The sequence below is a fragment of the Arvicola amphibius genome, chromosome 3, assembly GCF_903992535.2.
Source record: "Arvicola amphibius chromosome 3, mArvAmp1.2, whole genome shotgun sequence".
NCBI classification, from domain to species: Eukaryota; Metazoa; Chordata; class Mammalia; order Rodentia; family Cricetidae; genus Arvicola; species Arvicola amphibius.
The window spans coordinates 123697729-123713424 of NC_052049.1; the positions used below are offsets into that span (position 1 = coordinate 123697729).

At 38.3% G+C, this 15696-nt stretch overlaps 1 protein-coding gene across 2 annotated transcripts in view; it reads right to left on the reverse strand.

Annotated features, from left to right (window-relative positions):
- The window catches only part of Scaper (S-phase cyclin A associated protein in the ER), a 378485-nt gene that overhangs the window by 66664 nt on the left and 296125 nt on the right, over window positions 1-15696 (reverse strand). For both annotated transcript variants that reach the window (XM_038323850.2, XM_038323851.2), the window contains exon 25: window positions 12926-13049. In XM_038323850.2, coding sequence (XP_038179778.1) covers window positions 12926-13049 — 124 coding nt within the window. The remainder of the gene's footprint in view (window positions 1-12925; window positions 13050-15696) is intronic.

Consider the following 15696-nt stretch of genomic DNA (forward strand, 5'->3'; position numbering starts at 1 on the left):
CTTTAACCTAGCACATCTAATCAAGCCTCAAGACAACTCTGAAAACAATGAAGGACAGCAAGGTAAGAGACTGAAAGAGCAGTGTGGTAATGAACAAGGAGACAGACGAGTTCTAGTTGGCTTAGCCTGTATGAATTTACCTCTTTATTATTTTATCTTGCATTACTGTGGGCCTCATAAATGTTATGCCAGTTCTTTACTCTGGAGCTACATTGCATCTTGCTTCTCTGCAATGGTTAGTTTATATAGTAGAATATAAAATTTGGGAGTTGGTATAGCTATGGCCACAATGAATATACAGAATTATTTCAGCACCATAAACACACCACTTCATAATGAGTAACACATGCTTTCCTTTCACTTTCATCTAGCAACAAACCTATTTTTATCTTTTTTTTTTTTTTTAGACATAAAGCTTTATTAAAGGAGAGAGGGAGAGGGAGAGGGAGACAGGGGGAAGCAGAAAAGTGGGGAGAGAGGCAGAGGCGAAGATGAAGAGGAGGAAGATGGAAAAGCCTATTTTTATCTTTATGTAAATAAAATTTTGTTCTCATAAATGGAATAATTCAGTATGTGACCTTTTGAGATTGGCTTTTTGATTCAACAGGATGCAAAGAGGCTGTGCATGTGAGTAGCTCCCTAATGCTTACTGAATAAAGTACTACGTGATGGATGTATTGAAGCTGAATCATTTCTTATTAAAAGATATTTTGGTTGTTATAATTTTGGGACAAAAAGTTAGATCATAGAAGTGGTATTTTATTTGTGTTTTAACAAGTGCAAGTTAGCCACACTAGTCAGCCATACAGTCCAGGCAGGTAGTGGTTGCACACACGTTTAATTCTAGCAGCCACACTAGCTAGCCATAGAGGCTGGACAGTGGTGGTGCAAGTTTTTAATCAAAGCACTAGAGAGCAATTAAGACAAGAGGAGACAGCTCTCACACAGTCTCATTTTGAGGATTCATGGAGGCAGGATTACCATTTTGGTCTGAGGTAGAGATAAGAGCCAGTGGCTGGCTGTTTTGCCTTTCTGATCTTCAGGGTGAACTGCAGTATCTGTCTCTGGGTTTTTATTATTTGTACTACAAGACCACTCACATTTAATATAATTACTAATGTGTGAGGGCTTATATTCATCACTTTATTCTCTGTTTATTCTGGATATGGTTTTGCTCAGTTTATGGAATCTACACATATACATACATATATATATATATATTTATATGTATGTCTTTGAGACAGAGATTCTCTGTATAACTCTGGAGCCTGCCCTGGAATTCACACTGTAGGCCAGGCTGGCCTTGAACTCACAGAGATTTACCTGCTTCTGCCTCCAGAGTGCTGGGATTAAAGGTGTGCACCACTACCACCCGGCTCCTATTACTATTTCTTGAAGTATGTTTCAGTGTTATCTTTTTTCTCCTTTTTGTGTCTGATGATATGAATGATAGACCTTTTGTTACAGCCCTATCAGATCCTAAGACATGGTTCATTTTTAAGGTATATTTTCTCTGCTCTTCAAATTGAACAATATTAGATTATTCTGATTTCAAATTCATATTTTCATTCTTTACATTCTACTGGTAAGTCTATACAATTACTTTAAATGTTTTTGTTCACTGTTTTAGTTGTAGTGTTTCCTTTTAATTATTCTTAATTTTGTATTTCTTTGCTAAACCCATTTTCACTTGTTCATACATATTATTTAATTGCGTGATGAAGTATTTTTGTGTGAATCTTTGTGTGAAAAATGTAGTATGTACTAATTGTCTTAATTGGTTGAAATTTTTTTCTAGTTCTTGGTATGTTGAATGATCTTATTTTCATTGTACCTTGGAAATTTGAGATATTATGTTATAATATCTGGGTCCTCTTTAAATCTTGTATTTTAGAGATGGGGTGGTGGTGGCGCATGCCTTTAATCCCAGCACTTGGGAGGCAGAGGCAGGCGGATCTCTGTGAGTTTGAGGCCAGACTTCTCTACAGAGCAATTTCCCGGACAGGCTTAAAAGCTACAGAGGAACTCTGTCTCAGAAAAAATAATATTGTATTTTAGAAAGTATCTCCCTGACATTTTGCTGAGAGTTGGGTGAGAAGTGCCATCTCATTACTGCCAGATGAGGGTAGAAGTCCAGGTTTTCCACTGGCTTTCACTGATAGTGGTGAAGGAGCCTTGTTATTAATGGTTAAGATAGGAATTCACATTAGTGCACAGGTACAGCAGATCACTTCTCCTTAATTTGTCTTCACAAGACAGAGACTGGGTTTGATATCACTTTCACTAGTATCTAACGTGGCCCCTACTGATGAATCCTGGAAAGGGGGAGAGTCTGTGCAGTTACTATTTCTTCATTTCTGAAAAAAAATGTGTTATCAGTAAGAAACAGAACAGATCAGTTCTCTAATAGGTAGGCCTTTGAATCTGGCTTTTTAGACTCTATGTTTTCAGAGATTCAGAATAATTTATTCATGTGTTTGTGTATATCAATACTTCATTCCTTTTTACTGCTAAGTGCACAGATATACCCTAATCTGCTTATAAATTTACTTGTTGATAGATAAGTATATTGTTTAGCATATTTAGCTATTTATGGATAAATTTGTTAAGATCATTCTTGAACAAGTCTTTGTGGAGAAATGTTTTAGCTTTTCTTGGATAAATAGCTAGAAGTGAGATAACTGGGATGTAGCTAGGTAAGTGCACATTTTTAAGGATCTTCCAAACCCAAAACAAGCTTTTTTGTTTTAAACACAGGGATCTATTAAACTCTACTGCCAAGGTTTAAGGGAAGGCAGGCTGTCTTTCAGGGGGTAGGAATGCTAGAGCACGGCTGTGGTTTGAATCACTGCAGTTAGAGGTGCTAATGAGACCCAACATTGCTGACTTTCTCTCTAAACAAGTGCTTTCACAGGTGAGAATGAGCTGGGGTAGAGTAGAGGCCAACCACAAAGAATGCAGTTAGTCCTCACATCTTATAAAACCCCAAGAGGATCAGGAAGGACAGAGAAACAGGAACTTCAGCTATGAGAGTGACCACTTTAATGTCTGCTCTTACTATTTATCTTTCACTTACTAGAAAAACAAGGTCGATTGCTTTGTGCCCTGCCACAGGAGCACCATGATGCTGGGTTGGAAGCTTCAGGAGGGCAGACTGAGGCTATGTCATTACAGGTGTTGGGGAGGCTGTGTAAGTTTGCCTGGATTCACTCTTCTCATTTCCACCCACCCTCCATACCAGATTCACCTGTATTGCCCTCTGCTCCATCCCACCTGACTTACTCAGACCCGTCTTCACTGTTCTATTCTGATCTTCCTCTTAGTCTATGTTTTCTCATCATGTGCAATGTATACACATGGGCCTCTGTATAACTCTTAATCTTAGGGTCTTGGTTTTTATTTCAGGTTTCTTTCCTAGTTTTTCCTTCTGGATAGGGGCTACCAAGCCTTCTAACCAAGTTAGGGGCCAACTGAACTATCCTGATACTACTGACAGCCTCTTACTTCGAGCTGTAGTTGGCTCCCTACAGTCAGACCAGCAACATCCTACCACAAGCTACCCCAACATTACCTATTTCCCATCTGGGTACTGGGACAGCCTGTTTTTCTGACTGTGTTCTGGTTAGTTTTTATCAACAACTTGACACATTCTAGAATCACCTGAGGAGAGGGAACCTCAACAGAAGAACTGCCTTGATCATATTGGCATATGGTTGGTCTCAAACCCATAGAGATGCACCTGCCTTTGCCTCTGCCTCCCAAGTGCTGGGATTAAAGCCATGTCAGGGTCTAAATTATATTTTTTTATATTTCAATATATCTTATTTACGAAATAGCTGTGTCCTTCTTTGTATCATCTGCTTCAATGGTTTTTGCCTCACAACAAGGGTAAACACTCACTGTATAATTATTATTACTTTAGGTCCATTGTTTCATTACTGCTTTGTTTTTCTCCTGCTTTATTCTCTAGTTCTTTTTTCTGTTAAAATTTTGAGTATGTTTTAGAAGCCAGTTTCAGTTTAACTATTGAGTTCTGAGTTATATTGCTCATGTTTGCTCTAAAGGTATTACCATATACAATCTTAACTTTCACTATACACTCTAAATTGATACTGTGCAACTTTGTGCAAAACGTAGAAAAATGGATCTGGAGAGATGGCTCAGATGTTAAGCACTGGCTGCTCTCCCAGAAGACCTGGGTTCAATTCCCAGAGCCCACATAGTGGCTCATAACCATCTCTAACTTCAGTCCAAGGGGATTCAATGCCCTCTTTTGGACTCTGCAGGCAGTGCATGTATGTATCACTCAAACATACATGCAGGCAAAGCAGCCATACACATATAAATAAAATGTAGAAAGTTTAACTTCATAGGTTTACTTTTGGTCAAATGATATGCACACTATCCCACGCAGCACAAATGACAATGCTGACATTCTTGCTTTAAGTCATTTTCAAAAACATTTAAGTACTATGGAATTTCCATTTTTATTGATCTCCCTTCTTTCCTGAAGCACTTTCTTGTCTAGTTTTGTGTATGGGTATGTGCTATGGTGACTGAACCTAGGGTCTCACTACCAGTGAGCTACAACACAAGTCTAGTACAAGTGCTGGCAATGAATCTTGTGACAGATATTTCTAATATGAAAGTATTGAATACATAAATTTAATTTTCATGTTAATTTATAAAACTTGTTACAATCAATTGTGTGTTCATGTATGTATGTGAGAGGGAGGGCCACTCATACCACAGCATGCATGTGGAAGTCAGGAGACAACTCGAAAGAGTTGGTTTTTTTCTTTCACCACATAGGTGCCAGGGACTGAATTCAGGTTGTCAGGCTTTACATCAAGAACCTTTTCCTATGGTGCCTTCTTACTAACCCTTGCATTTATTTCTTAAGCATATCTTTGCATATAAAAATTAAGGATGATAATATTTTTCAGCATGTTAAATATGAATTTTACGCTGATTACACTAGTAACAGGTTATGGAACCCTGGTGAGCATCCTACTTCACAATCTCCCATCAGCCTATTGACACTATTGCCCTATGAAAGTTTTCTCTCTAGCTCTGCAATTCTCTCCTATAAGGCACATAGCTTGGCGAACATAAATCGAGCTTATTTTATTTTTGAAGAAGGAAATATATGGGACAATCCAAGCAAGTAGTACAGGGTGAAAAAAGGATAAAACAAGATGCAACTGGCATCAGGAAGAGTTCAGTTTAGCCAGAGTTCAGTTCAGTACAGTTCCCTTCAGCAATGAGATTTCTGCTCCCATGTAATTAACTATGGAGCCCATGTTCTGGTTGCTCAGGATAAAAAAAACAATGTGGCAACCAAGAGAGTTCCAGGCCTTGTGGCTATAATGAAAATCAAACAGGCACCTGGGTGGGTCTGCACATGGTTAAGTGAAAAACAATCCCCATTCTAAGACTGCACTTACGTTTCCTTTGTTTGAATTCAGGGCTTTCCTGTCATCTAAAAAGCCCAACGACTTCTTTGGTTCAACAGTATCATATCAATTATTTAAGGTTTGTACATCACTTTTCAATTAACAACCCCCTCAGCTCTATAAAACACATACCTGAGATTTATCAGCATATTTTCTGAATATTTCAAAAGAACAGATCACGATGAATAAGAAACAAGACTAATAAAAAATTTTAATGGATAAAAAAACACAATTAACCATCAAGAAATTATAACTTTTAATTAATTGATTCTTTACCATATCCTACTAAAATGACAATATTAAACGTACAATCAAAGTCACAACATTTTGATGTTTTATTTGTGTACTTAATAAAGTAAGGACACAACTGAGTTCATAGTGAAGTCTTGGACAAGCACTTAGGGGAGTAAGGTTCAGGTCACAACTCTGCACGTTGGTAGCTCTGGGACCCCTTTTTCTACATCAACCTGCTCATTTGACTGTTGTACCTCTCGGTTTCAGTTCAACATCAAATGTCTGTCAGTCAACTGTTCACAGCACTGATTAGCACCATCAGTGTTCCGGTGAATGACATAAAATGCATTCATACATTAGTCCTCTTACAAATCTCTAAGTATCTATTATAATATTGTTAATTTATATATGCATGGTTATGAAACATATCTAGAAATTTTCCTCATTCATGATTGATGTTCTATTTAAACACACCTCATTGTTTTTCCCTAAGATTAAATATTTTGATACCCTATATAGCTAGAATCATGTAGTATTTTATTTTGTTTGTGTTATGATTTGAATGTAAAATATTCTGAATATGAAGGTTTGTTTGAACATGTGGTTATCAGCCAGTAGAACTGTTTTAGAAAGTTACAGAACACTTAGGGTGGGTCCTGATCTTATTTCCTGTACATTCTTTGCTTCTTGCTCCCATGCCTTCTTCCTTACTGTGATAAAATGCATTCCTTCAAACCATATGCCTAAATAAATCTTCCCTGATTATTAGGTATTTGGCCACAAGTATTAATTTCACTTATAACTAGCCATAATTTCAATATTCATTCATGCTATAGCTTTTTAAGGCTTAGTAATTGATGGAGGAGAGTCATCTGTCTATGTGTTACTTTCATTGGTTAATAAAGAAACTGCCTTGGCCCTTTAATAGGACAGAAAATTAGGTAGGCAGAGTAGACACAACAGAATTGTGGGAGAAGAAAAGCAGAGTCAGGCAGATGCCTCAGGCAGCCACCATGCCTCTCCTCTCCAAGACAGACGCAGGTTAAGATCTCTCCTGGTAAGCTACCACCTCATGGTGCTACACACATTAATGTAGAAACAGATTAAGCAAGATGTGAGAATTAGCCAATAAGAGGCTGAAACTAATGGGCCAGGCAGTGTTTAAATGAATACAATTTCTGTGTAATTATTTTAGGTAAAGCTAGCTGGGTGGTGGGAAGCGGCCCTCCGCCATTCCATCTACAAGTAATGTTCTTTTCTTTGCATATATCACTTTAAAATCTACTCATCTACTGATGGGCATGTGGGTTATTCCTACCTCTTGGCCTTGTGAATACGTAGTGAACATGACAAGGTAAGTATTTATTCAAGATCCAAATTTTAATTCTTTTAGAAAAATGCTCAAAAGCTGTGATCATATGGCAGTTCCATTTTGTCATCTTATTAGGAGCATTTGTACTGTTTTCCACAGCGGCTGTACCACCTTGTTTTCCAGTGGTGCATAAGGCTTCCAGTTTAGCCATGTCCTTACCAGTAACTGCTATTTTCTGAGTTAGATAGCGATTATGGCCATCTTAACAGTGTGAAGTTTACATTGTTGTGTTTTTGATGTGCATTTCCTTGAGGATTAGTGATTTAGATCATCTTTTCACATATCTTTTGTCTTTTATTATACATTTTTTGAGGAAATGTCTATTTAAGCTCCTGGTTTAAATTTTTAGCTCTTTGCTTGATGGAGCTTGGAATCTGGAATCACTACAGCAAAATTATCTATGCATTTATTATATTCTTCACTTCCAAATATCTTGTTTCTTTTAAATATATGTTCTATCTTTGTTAATATTTTCATTTTCCCGTGCAGTGTCTTCTGAATCTATAAAGCATCTTTCTGACAGCTGGTTATTCTTTTCAGTCCACATACTTCTGCTTCCTTAGGACTCCTCAATAGATTTAGTTGTTTCTTTACTTAGGCCATATTTATGTTTCTTCTCGTTTCTTTTCTTTCTTTGGTTTTTCAAGACAGGGTATCTCTGTAGCTTTGGAGCTTGTCCTGGAACTAGTTCTTATAGACCAGACTGGTCTCGAACATACAGAGATCCGTCTGCCTCTGCCTCCCAAGCACTGGGACTACAGGCATGCACCACCGCAGCCTGGCTTCATATTTCTGTTTCTTTGTGCATTTTTGTAACTTTTTTTTGTTTGTTTTTCAAGACAGGGTTTCTTTGTGTAATAGCCCTAGCTGTCCTGGAACTAGCTCTTATGTTGTTGGAGACTACTTGTTTGTTCCTGGCTGCCCAGACTCGAAATAATCACACAAAACTGTATTAATTAAATCACGGCTTGGCCTATTAGCTTATGCATATTTCTAGCTCACTCTTATCTTTTCAATTAACCCATTTGTATTATTTTATATTTTACCGTGAGGCTGTAGGCCTCTCTGTGTTTTCTTTGGGACTAAATGGTTGTGGGACTGGGCAGGACAAAAACCTCCGTCAACACTCTTGTAGACCAGGCTAGCCTCAAACTCATAGAAATTCACCTGCCTCTGCCTCTTTGAGTGCTGGGATTAAAGGTGTATGTCACCACTACCAGGCCATTTTTGTAACTTTCGATGAGTTTTGTGAGCTTGATAAATTGCCTCCTCTTCTAGACTAGCTTCCAACTGGAAAGACTCTCAAGAATAAACTGACACAGAGATTGTGGGTCCCGTCATCTCTTTGGAGGACATAACGTTCTCTGAGTCACGTGGATACCCTGTCTAGGTAAAGGGAGAGGCTTTTTAAATCAGGAAGTTATCATCTCTGAACATTCTTTGGTTGAAATGTACTAAGTTTCCTTGCTCTCTCTGCTTCTCAACAACATCCAAAGTAGGCTTGCTTCCACTGAGAGCCCCACGAGAAGTGAGACAAACAAAGTCCTTCAAGAAATTCACTGAAAGGTGGAACAGAGACCCACTGGCTCCACTCTTCTTTTTAAGACTGTCAGAATAGCTAGAGTTGAGTGTCTTCCCCTGCTCACAGACTCTGAGGTATCAGGATTCTTTGGTGCTACAGTGAGTTGTCTCCCCTGCTCTTTGGATTCAGTACTCACTCCCAGCAGGCCATACTGGTTCTTTCCAAACACTTGGGTATGGAAAGACAGAAATCAGCTTGCTAGCAGTGCTGTCTCTATGTCTCTAACTCTGTTTTGGAAAAGTGGTAAGGCAAACGGCTCTTCCCTGGCACTGAGGTGGGGTGGCCTGACAAACTATAATCATGGGTAAAGTGAAAGAGCTCCTCTTATCTGCTTCACTGTGACTTTTTGGTCAGGCTGTATGGTGTACTGCAATTTCCTAAGTGGTTTCTGGATTTCCCAAAGAGGTAAACTGGCCAATATATTAAGGCAGTGTCTCTGTTGGGGTGAGATCTCAGGCTTCCTACTCTGCCATCTTGCTTTTTTCACTGGTCTTTTTTTATTACCTTCCAATGTGTTTGTCTAGATTCCTTAAGGAGACATATAAAATTCCATGTTCTGGAATCAACTACAATTAAGAGAAGATACTTAATTACTTAATGAAGAAAGCAATCCATTTTAATGTGATTTAAACCTTTCATGCTTCAACAGAGATACTATACCAGGGTTGGCTTCTATTCTTAGGAAAAAATTATTTTAATGAACTGTTTTTTGTAGAGCTCCAAATAAATTCCCACAGAGCATATCCTAAAATTACAACTTTGCATTAACATTGTAAGAAGTACGTACTTTTATAGTGTTACAAATATTGATTTATATTTTTTAAATAAAAAACCCAGAACCTTAGAAACTTCATTCAAATTCCAGGCATAGTCAAATCCACCTTTTCCAAATGCCCCAGGGCACAATAGCTCTTCCATCCATCATCTCTAGAAGAACTATGATGTGCTAGGCACTCATCTAGGTCTCATGGACTGCTGTCTCTGGTTACAGAACTGCTCACAGAGAGTCTCTGAAATCTTGTCATTTCCTCTCTTCTAGACTGCGGGCTTCTAGAATAAGGACTTGTATAAAGCCCTGTACCGGAGTCACCTGAGCAGTACTAAGGGTGACTGAAGTGAAGTGCCTGAGTGCTAGAGCAAGTTTCAAGCAGCTAGAAGGGGAAAGAAATGTCTTAAAGCATTTGGATCTATCAGGAACCGGGAAGGCTGAAGGACCCTGTAAATTCTACTAGGTCACAATTAGCTTCTTTTCTCCATTTTTCTATCACTTCTAAACAATGTGTTGGTGACTACTCTTTATCTCTTATTTAAGGGGTATTATCAAGTTAGTAGTTTATATTTCAGTTATATGTACATGAAAACCATTCACCAAGAAAGATAGAAGTGTACTCAAATTTTCAAATCGTTACCAGAAACATAAAAGTCACCAACAGCATCCATCCCAAACTAGGAAATACACCTTTCTCGCCTCATTGCTACAAAGCCAGTCATAGCACTGGACAACTGACAGCTATAAGATCACAAGCCTAAAAGGAACAGAGACAATCAGGATAAGGAAGAAGGACTAAAATGTGTTTGACAAAACCAGTGTCTCTGGATCCAAACTGAGGAAAATTAACAGAACAGAATAAATACACGATGTGACAAAATCTATTACTGCCAAATTAAAAGTGTTTCTGAGAGATACAAAAAAATAAACAAACAAAGGAATATTAAAAGAAACTAGGGCTTTCAATCAAGAGTGAAATAAGCCATCTAACAAGACCTCGACTGATAGCTGGCACTGAACAAATGCGAGCAATTATGAGGGGCTAAGAGCCAGTTCATGTCCTTTGTGATGGATCAGGTAGAATTACCGAATGTCTTCCTCCACAGTTCCACAGCTCTCCGCAAAGGATGTCATCTCAGCATTTCTATATGATAAATCAAAGTTTGTGATCTCCCCGCCTGATATATGCAGGTGAATTGTTTGTGAAGTCATTAGTGTCTGCAGGTAGAGCCCTCAGGAATGGACCAGCCCCTCCCAGGAGGCAGCTAAGGGGCCATTCTCTGCCACGTCAAGCCTCTGAGCACAGAGAGGGTCTGCAGAAGAGCCTGACTGTGTTAGTACCTTGACTGTGGACTTCTAGTTTTTTAGAACTATGAATAAAAAATTCCCCAGTGTAAAAGAGCTACACATCTGTAGTATTTTTCTCATGGCTGCCCAAGCTAAGACATAACCTATCTTACTCCCTGTGCAGGGATTTCCTAGAAGGCTGGGATCATAGCCTTGTTTCACTGTCTCATACCATTTCTATTAACAAAGTCTTTTCCCCATTAAAAGCATGAAGAATCAAGATATATTTTCTTTTACTGTAAAATGTTGTTCCTGCTTTCACATTTAAAGCCATTCTATTCAGTTCCGTGTTTTACTTAAAGCAATGTTTCCTCTTCCATTTTATTGACAGAATAAATTCTTCCAAACAATTATAGTGTACAACTGAGGGAAAAGATTGACTTAGTATTTTCATCATTCTTTAAAATAATTTTAGATCAACAAATCCATTATAAAAATAGTAGACCTGTCTCGATAAACCAAAAAAAAAAAAAAAAAAAAAAAAAAAATAGTAGACCCAGTTAACCCAGTGTTCCCTGCTGTCAACAAAACCACAGTACAACTTCTGAAAGGAAGAAGTTATGACTGAGTCATAAATGAACTGTTTTACGAAGTTTATTTAAATCTGTTTCCCATTTATCTCTCTTCCTCTTCAGGGTATCATATTACACTTAGTGGCTTATCTTCCTTAGTCTCCCTGTACAGTGACAGTTCTCACTTTTACCCTGCCTTTCATGATACTGACACTGCTGAAAACTGTCAGTCAGTTATATTGTATAGGTGGTCCCTGATTTGACTCTTGACTCTGCGATTTTGATCTATGTATCCTTAAAGTCAGATTCTCAGGGACCCAATGACAGTGACCTTTTAAGAGCATTCTGAAAATTAAATGAGGCAATATAAATGATGTCTTTTTGCCTTTTTTTTACTACAATGTCTTACCTATATTTTAGTGACTTGTTTTGTAAATAAAACCATGCACAATGAGCCTTTGATTCATACACGTTGCCTCACTGTAAATAGCTGGTGTTATCGTCTATGGTGATGCTAGCCTGCATCTCTGCTAGCTTTTCCATATTGCTCTCTCTAATTTTTGCTAGTATGTCTGTATATAAGATCTGTATATAAGACTTCATAGTTACCTTATGAATTTTAGCTTGTGACCAATAATCAGTAGGTATTGATTTATTTACTCATATATTCATTCAATGTTATACCAAATCTACTCTCCTCTGTTAGGATATTGGACATAGTAATAAGCTACTTGTCTTCATGGATTTTAGGACTAGTGGGAAAACATAAATAAATAACTATAATTTAGTATAATCAGGCTTATGAGATGTGATGTCTGGGGTCACAAAAAAGCATTCTTAAAGCTGGGATTGGGAAAACAGATTTGAGATTTCATGAAGAAGATGCTCTTGTGCCTAAATTAAGGCTTCAGAATGCAGAGGAAGGAAAGGAAGAAAGGGAGCAGAGGTGTGGAGCTTACGGAGAGCAATTAGAGCCACAGAGAATAAAAGCAAGTTGGCTCTAGGAAATCTCCTGTGTTGTAAACTTGCAGTGCCAATACCTCAGGGGCTCAGAAACCTCACCAGGAAACTTCTGGTCCCAGGGCTCTGAAAACTGCATTGACAGACCTAAACCTTTGGATATTATACTGAGCTTACCTCATCTAACATCTGTGAATGGAGGTAAAATTTAAGGTGATAACTGGCTGCTTGTTCACATCCTAAGTAGGTTTTCCCTTCCTGACAAAAGCATTTCCTAAATTCTTTTTTAAAGAGTAAATGGCCATAAACCCTCCTTTAATCGGCCCTTTTGACAGAAGCTGGTGAGAGGCTCTGAGGCTCTCAATTGTCTCTTGATAACCCCCATTCCTGTGGCTGTGGAGGTTTGGCATTGGGTCTACCTGATGCCAGAGCCAAGTTTAACATGTAAATTGGCGTTCTTTACAGTGTTACATACCCATTACTCATTCAATATTAGTATTACAAGACTTTGACACAGAATGTTCAAGAGATTTCACTGTCAGTTCCCGTTGTACATTCTTAACTGTCTTCACCGCCCCACCCCCACCCCTGCTTTTCAATCTGAACAGTAAATAGGCTGAATTCTTAGTTTTGGTCACAGGACTATTTCTCAAACTTTAACAGCTTCTTACTCAAGGCACTAATATTACATACCGTCAGTTGGTGTATCAGGAGATCCATTAAGAAGGTAATCTTGTTACTAAACAGAACATCAGTGCAGTTTTCTGAACAGTTATTGCAGGTGAGGTTGTAAACATTGATTGCATTGCAGAGAGACCTAATAGGAAGAAAAACACCATTTGTAAAACCTGAGCAACTCTTCTCCCAACAATTTAAAATAATAAAGTCAATGGTATGCAAGAAACAGGCATGAGATGGAAGCTGCTCTACAAAACCAAGCCAGAAACCATTAGTACAGGCCCATCAGTCAGACATAAAAGGCAGTTATTTTTATTCAAGTGCAGCGCTCATTAGTACCTAACAGCTCTTACTAATGTCTATTAGTTACAGGACAGACAATGCAAAGAATTTTCTAGTCTTTTTGATAATTTCTTCATTTAAGATCAGACATCAACCAGGAACCTCAGTCTTTTAAATAACACCCAGAAAAAAAAAAAAAAACTGCCAAATTGCCTGTTGCCAGATCAGCTGGTCCATGACAAGGCAGCTGAAAAAACAGTGTAGAAAAACTGGAGCTATTCCCCATGAGGTAAGCCCTACAGTTCTGGAAATAGAGTCCTACACTGTTTGAAGGGGTATGGACATGGATCAGGTCCTAGGTAGATGAAGATTTCTTCCCTAGAGACTCCAAACTGGTCATGGACCCAAGCAATCTGAAGAAAACCTAGCCATAAGTTTTTTTCTAGAGGATATTAAGAAAAACCATTTTATTAATAGTTCAAAGAAACTTAAAGCAATAAGTTCAGAGGACATGGTACTCTTCTGAATGTTTTGTAGTCTGGGCCTAAAACTGCTTGTGTGAACAATATTTACTTTGGCTTGTCTGACTGAATTTTCTGCTTAGTCTTTCACAACCAACCTTTTAGGACAGTAGTTCTCAACCTTCCTAATGCTGCTACCCTTTAATACAGTTCCTCATGTTGTGATGACACCAACCATAAAATTATTTTTGTTGTTACTTCATAACTGTAATTTTGTTACTGTTAGGAATTGTAATGTAAATATCTGACATGCAGGATATCTGATATGTGTCCCCTGTGAAAGTGTCATTCCACCCAAAAGGTTCACGACCCACAGGTTGAGGACCACTTTTTTAGGACATTTGTTGAATTGTAACTTGTCATTCAGCAGATTCAACATTACCTGGGAACTTTAAGAAATGCAAATTGCCAAGATTACTGTATACCTAGTCAACAGAAACTTGTGTCTTCATAAAAAATTTTGCAGCCAGAGATGAGAACCACAGGTCTCAGAAACACCATGTGAGCATCCACCCCCCCCACACCCATCCATCCATCCATCCATCCATCCATCCATCCATCCATCCATCCATCTAATACTGAAGGTCCCTGTGATATGCAATACATTGTGCTACACAGATAAGACAGGTAAGTGCCCAGGGCTAAAGCTTGAGTGGGAAAAAGAAAGTGAGGAGTCCCTGTTGTAATAATGCTTGACATGGCTGGTCCTGACCAGAACTGATGGGTTTCTGGAAGTCAGCTCCAGGAGCGTGTGCTAGTGAAGAGTAGCGCTGCAGGAACCAGATACTTCTAGGGCAGAGTCCCAGCTCATCAGTCAAGATTTTAGCAAGTTTCTAATTCAGCATGCCGTCACCTATTTCCCATGCTTAAAAACTAGATAATACTTAAGTTTCCCATGATTGTCATGAGAATTAAATGATAACAAAGTAGATAGGGAAATACTTAATAGTTAGTAGGACTCACTGTGTAATATTACTACAGTTATTTGATAACAAGAATAAGACTACAAGTGTTTTTTCCATAAGGTAAAATTTGGTGTTTATGATTATAAAAACAATAATAGCGTATTTGAGAAGGCGATGTATAAAGAAATGGTAAAACACTATTAAGAGAAAACCGACTATTTGTAATGCCATCCTTTCCCTCCTGTTGTAAGTATTTCTCGGTAACACTTAGTGTCTCCTATAAAACTAGTTTTGAATTTTTTAAAAGAGAAGCAGAATCTTACCCAGAAGCACAAACCACAAAACAGAAAGCAAGAATTGTACTGGTTGAAGTGGAAGATGGAGGGCTCTCCTTCTCAGAGAACCCAAAGACTTCCTCAGAGGCATCCCTTGGAATGCAGAGGAAACGAATGCACTAAGATACAGCTAAAATTTAACCTGTAATTTCTGAGTACCTAAGGGCAATCACAGCTTAACAACTGTGGGGGTTGAGTCAGCTGAGCTCCTTCCTAAACTGTGTGGTCTCAGATGCACAGAGCCCCAGGGCATCTGCGCAGCATCACTGGTTTTGCAGTCAGGCTCAGAAGTCTTCCAGTGCTTTTCTGAACCACGTCCTCTATGAATTCCTTTCTGATAAAGGAAATGGAAAAAATGCTGCAAAATTTTAAAAATACTGAAGAGTGCTTTGTGTTATTGACTAAAATTTTAGTTCAATCAATCTCTTACTATTGTGTCCAACTTTCAATAGCACAAATAATGTTTTTTGTGAGTGAGAACTCTGTGTGAACTGCTGGAGAAAGGCTTCAGCTGATTTAAACAGAAAAGTGGACAGGCTCTTAGATATATAATAGAATCTGGGAAATACTTCTAGGTCTGCTACCCAAATCAAACACTACCGGACTGGCCTAAACAAGCAAAACAAATCCAAAACACGACCAGGCATGATATGCCTCACCCTAAATGTGACTTTGGGCTTTATAAACAGTAGCCTCCAACTCTTAAAGACTAGAGTTTGGATACCCCTGCTTTACTTCATTAA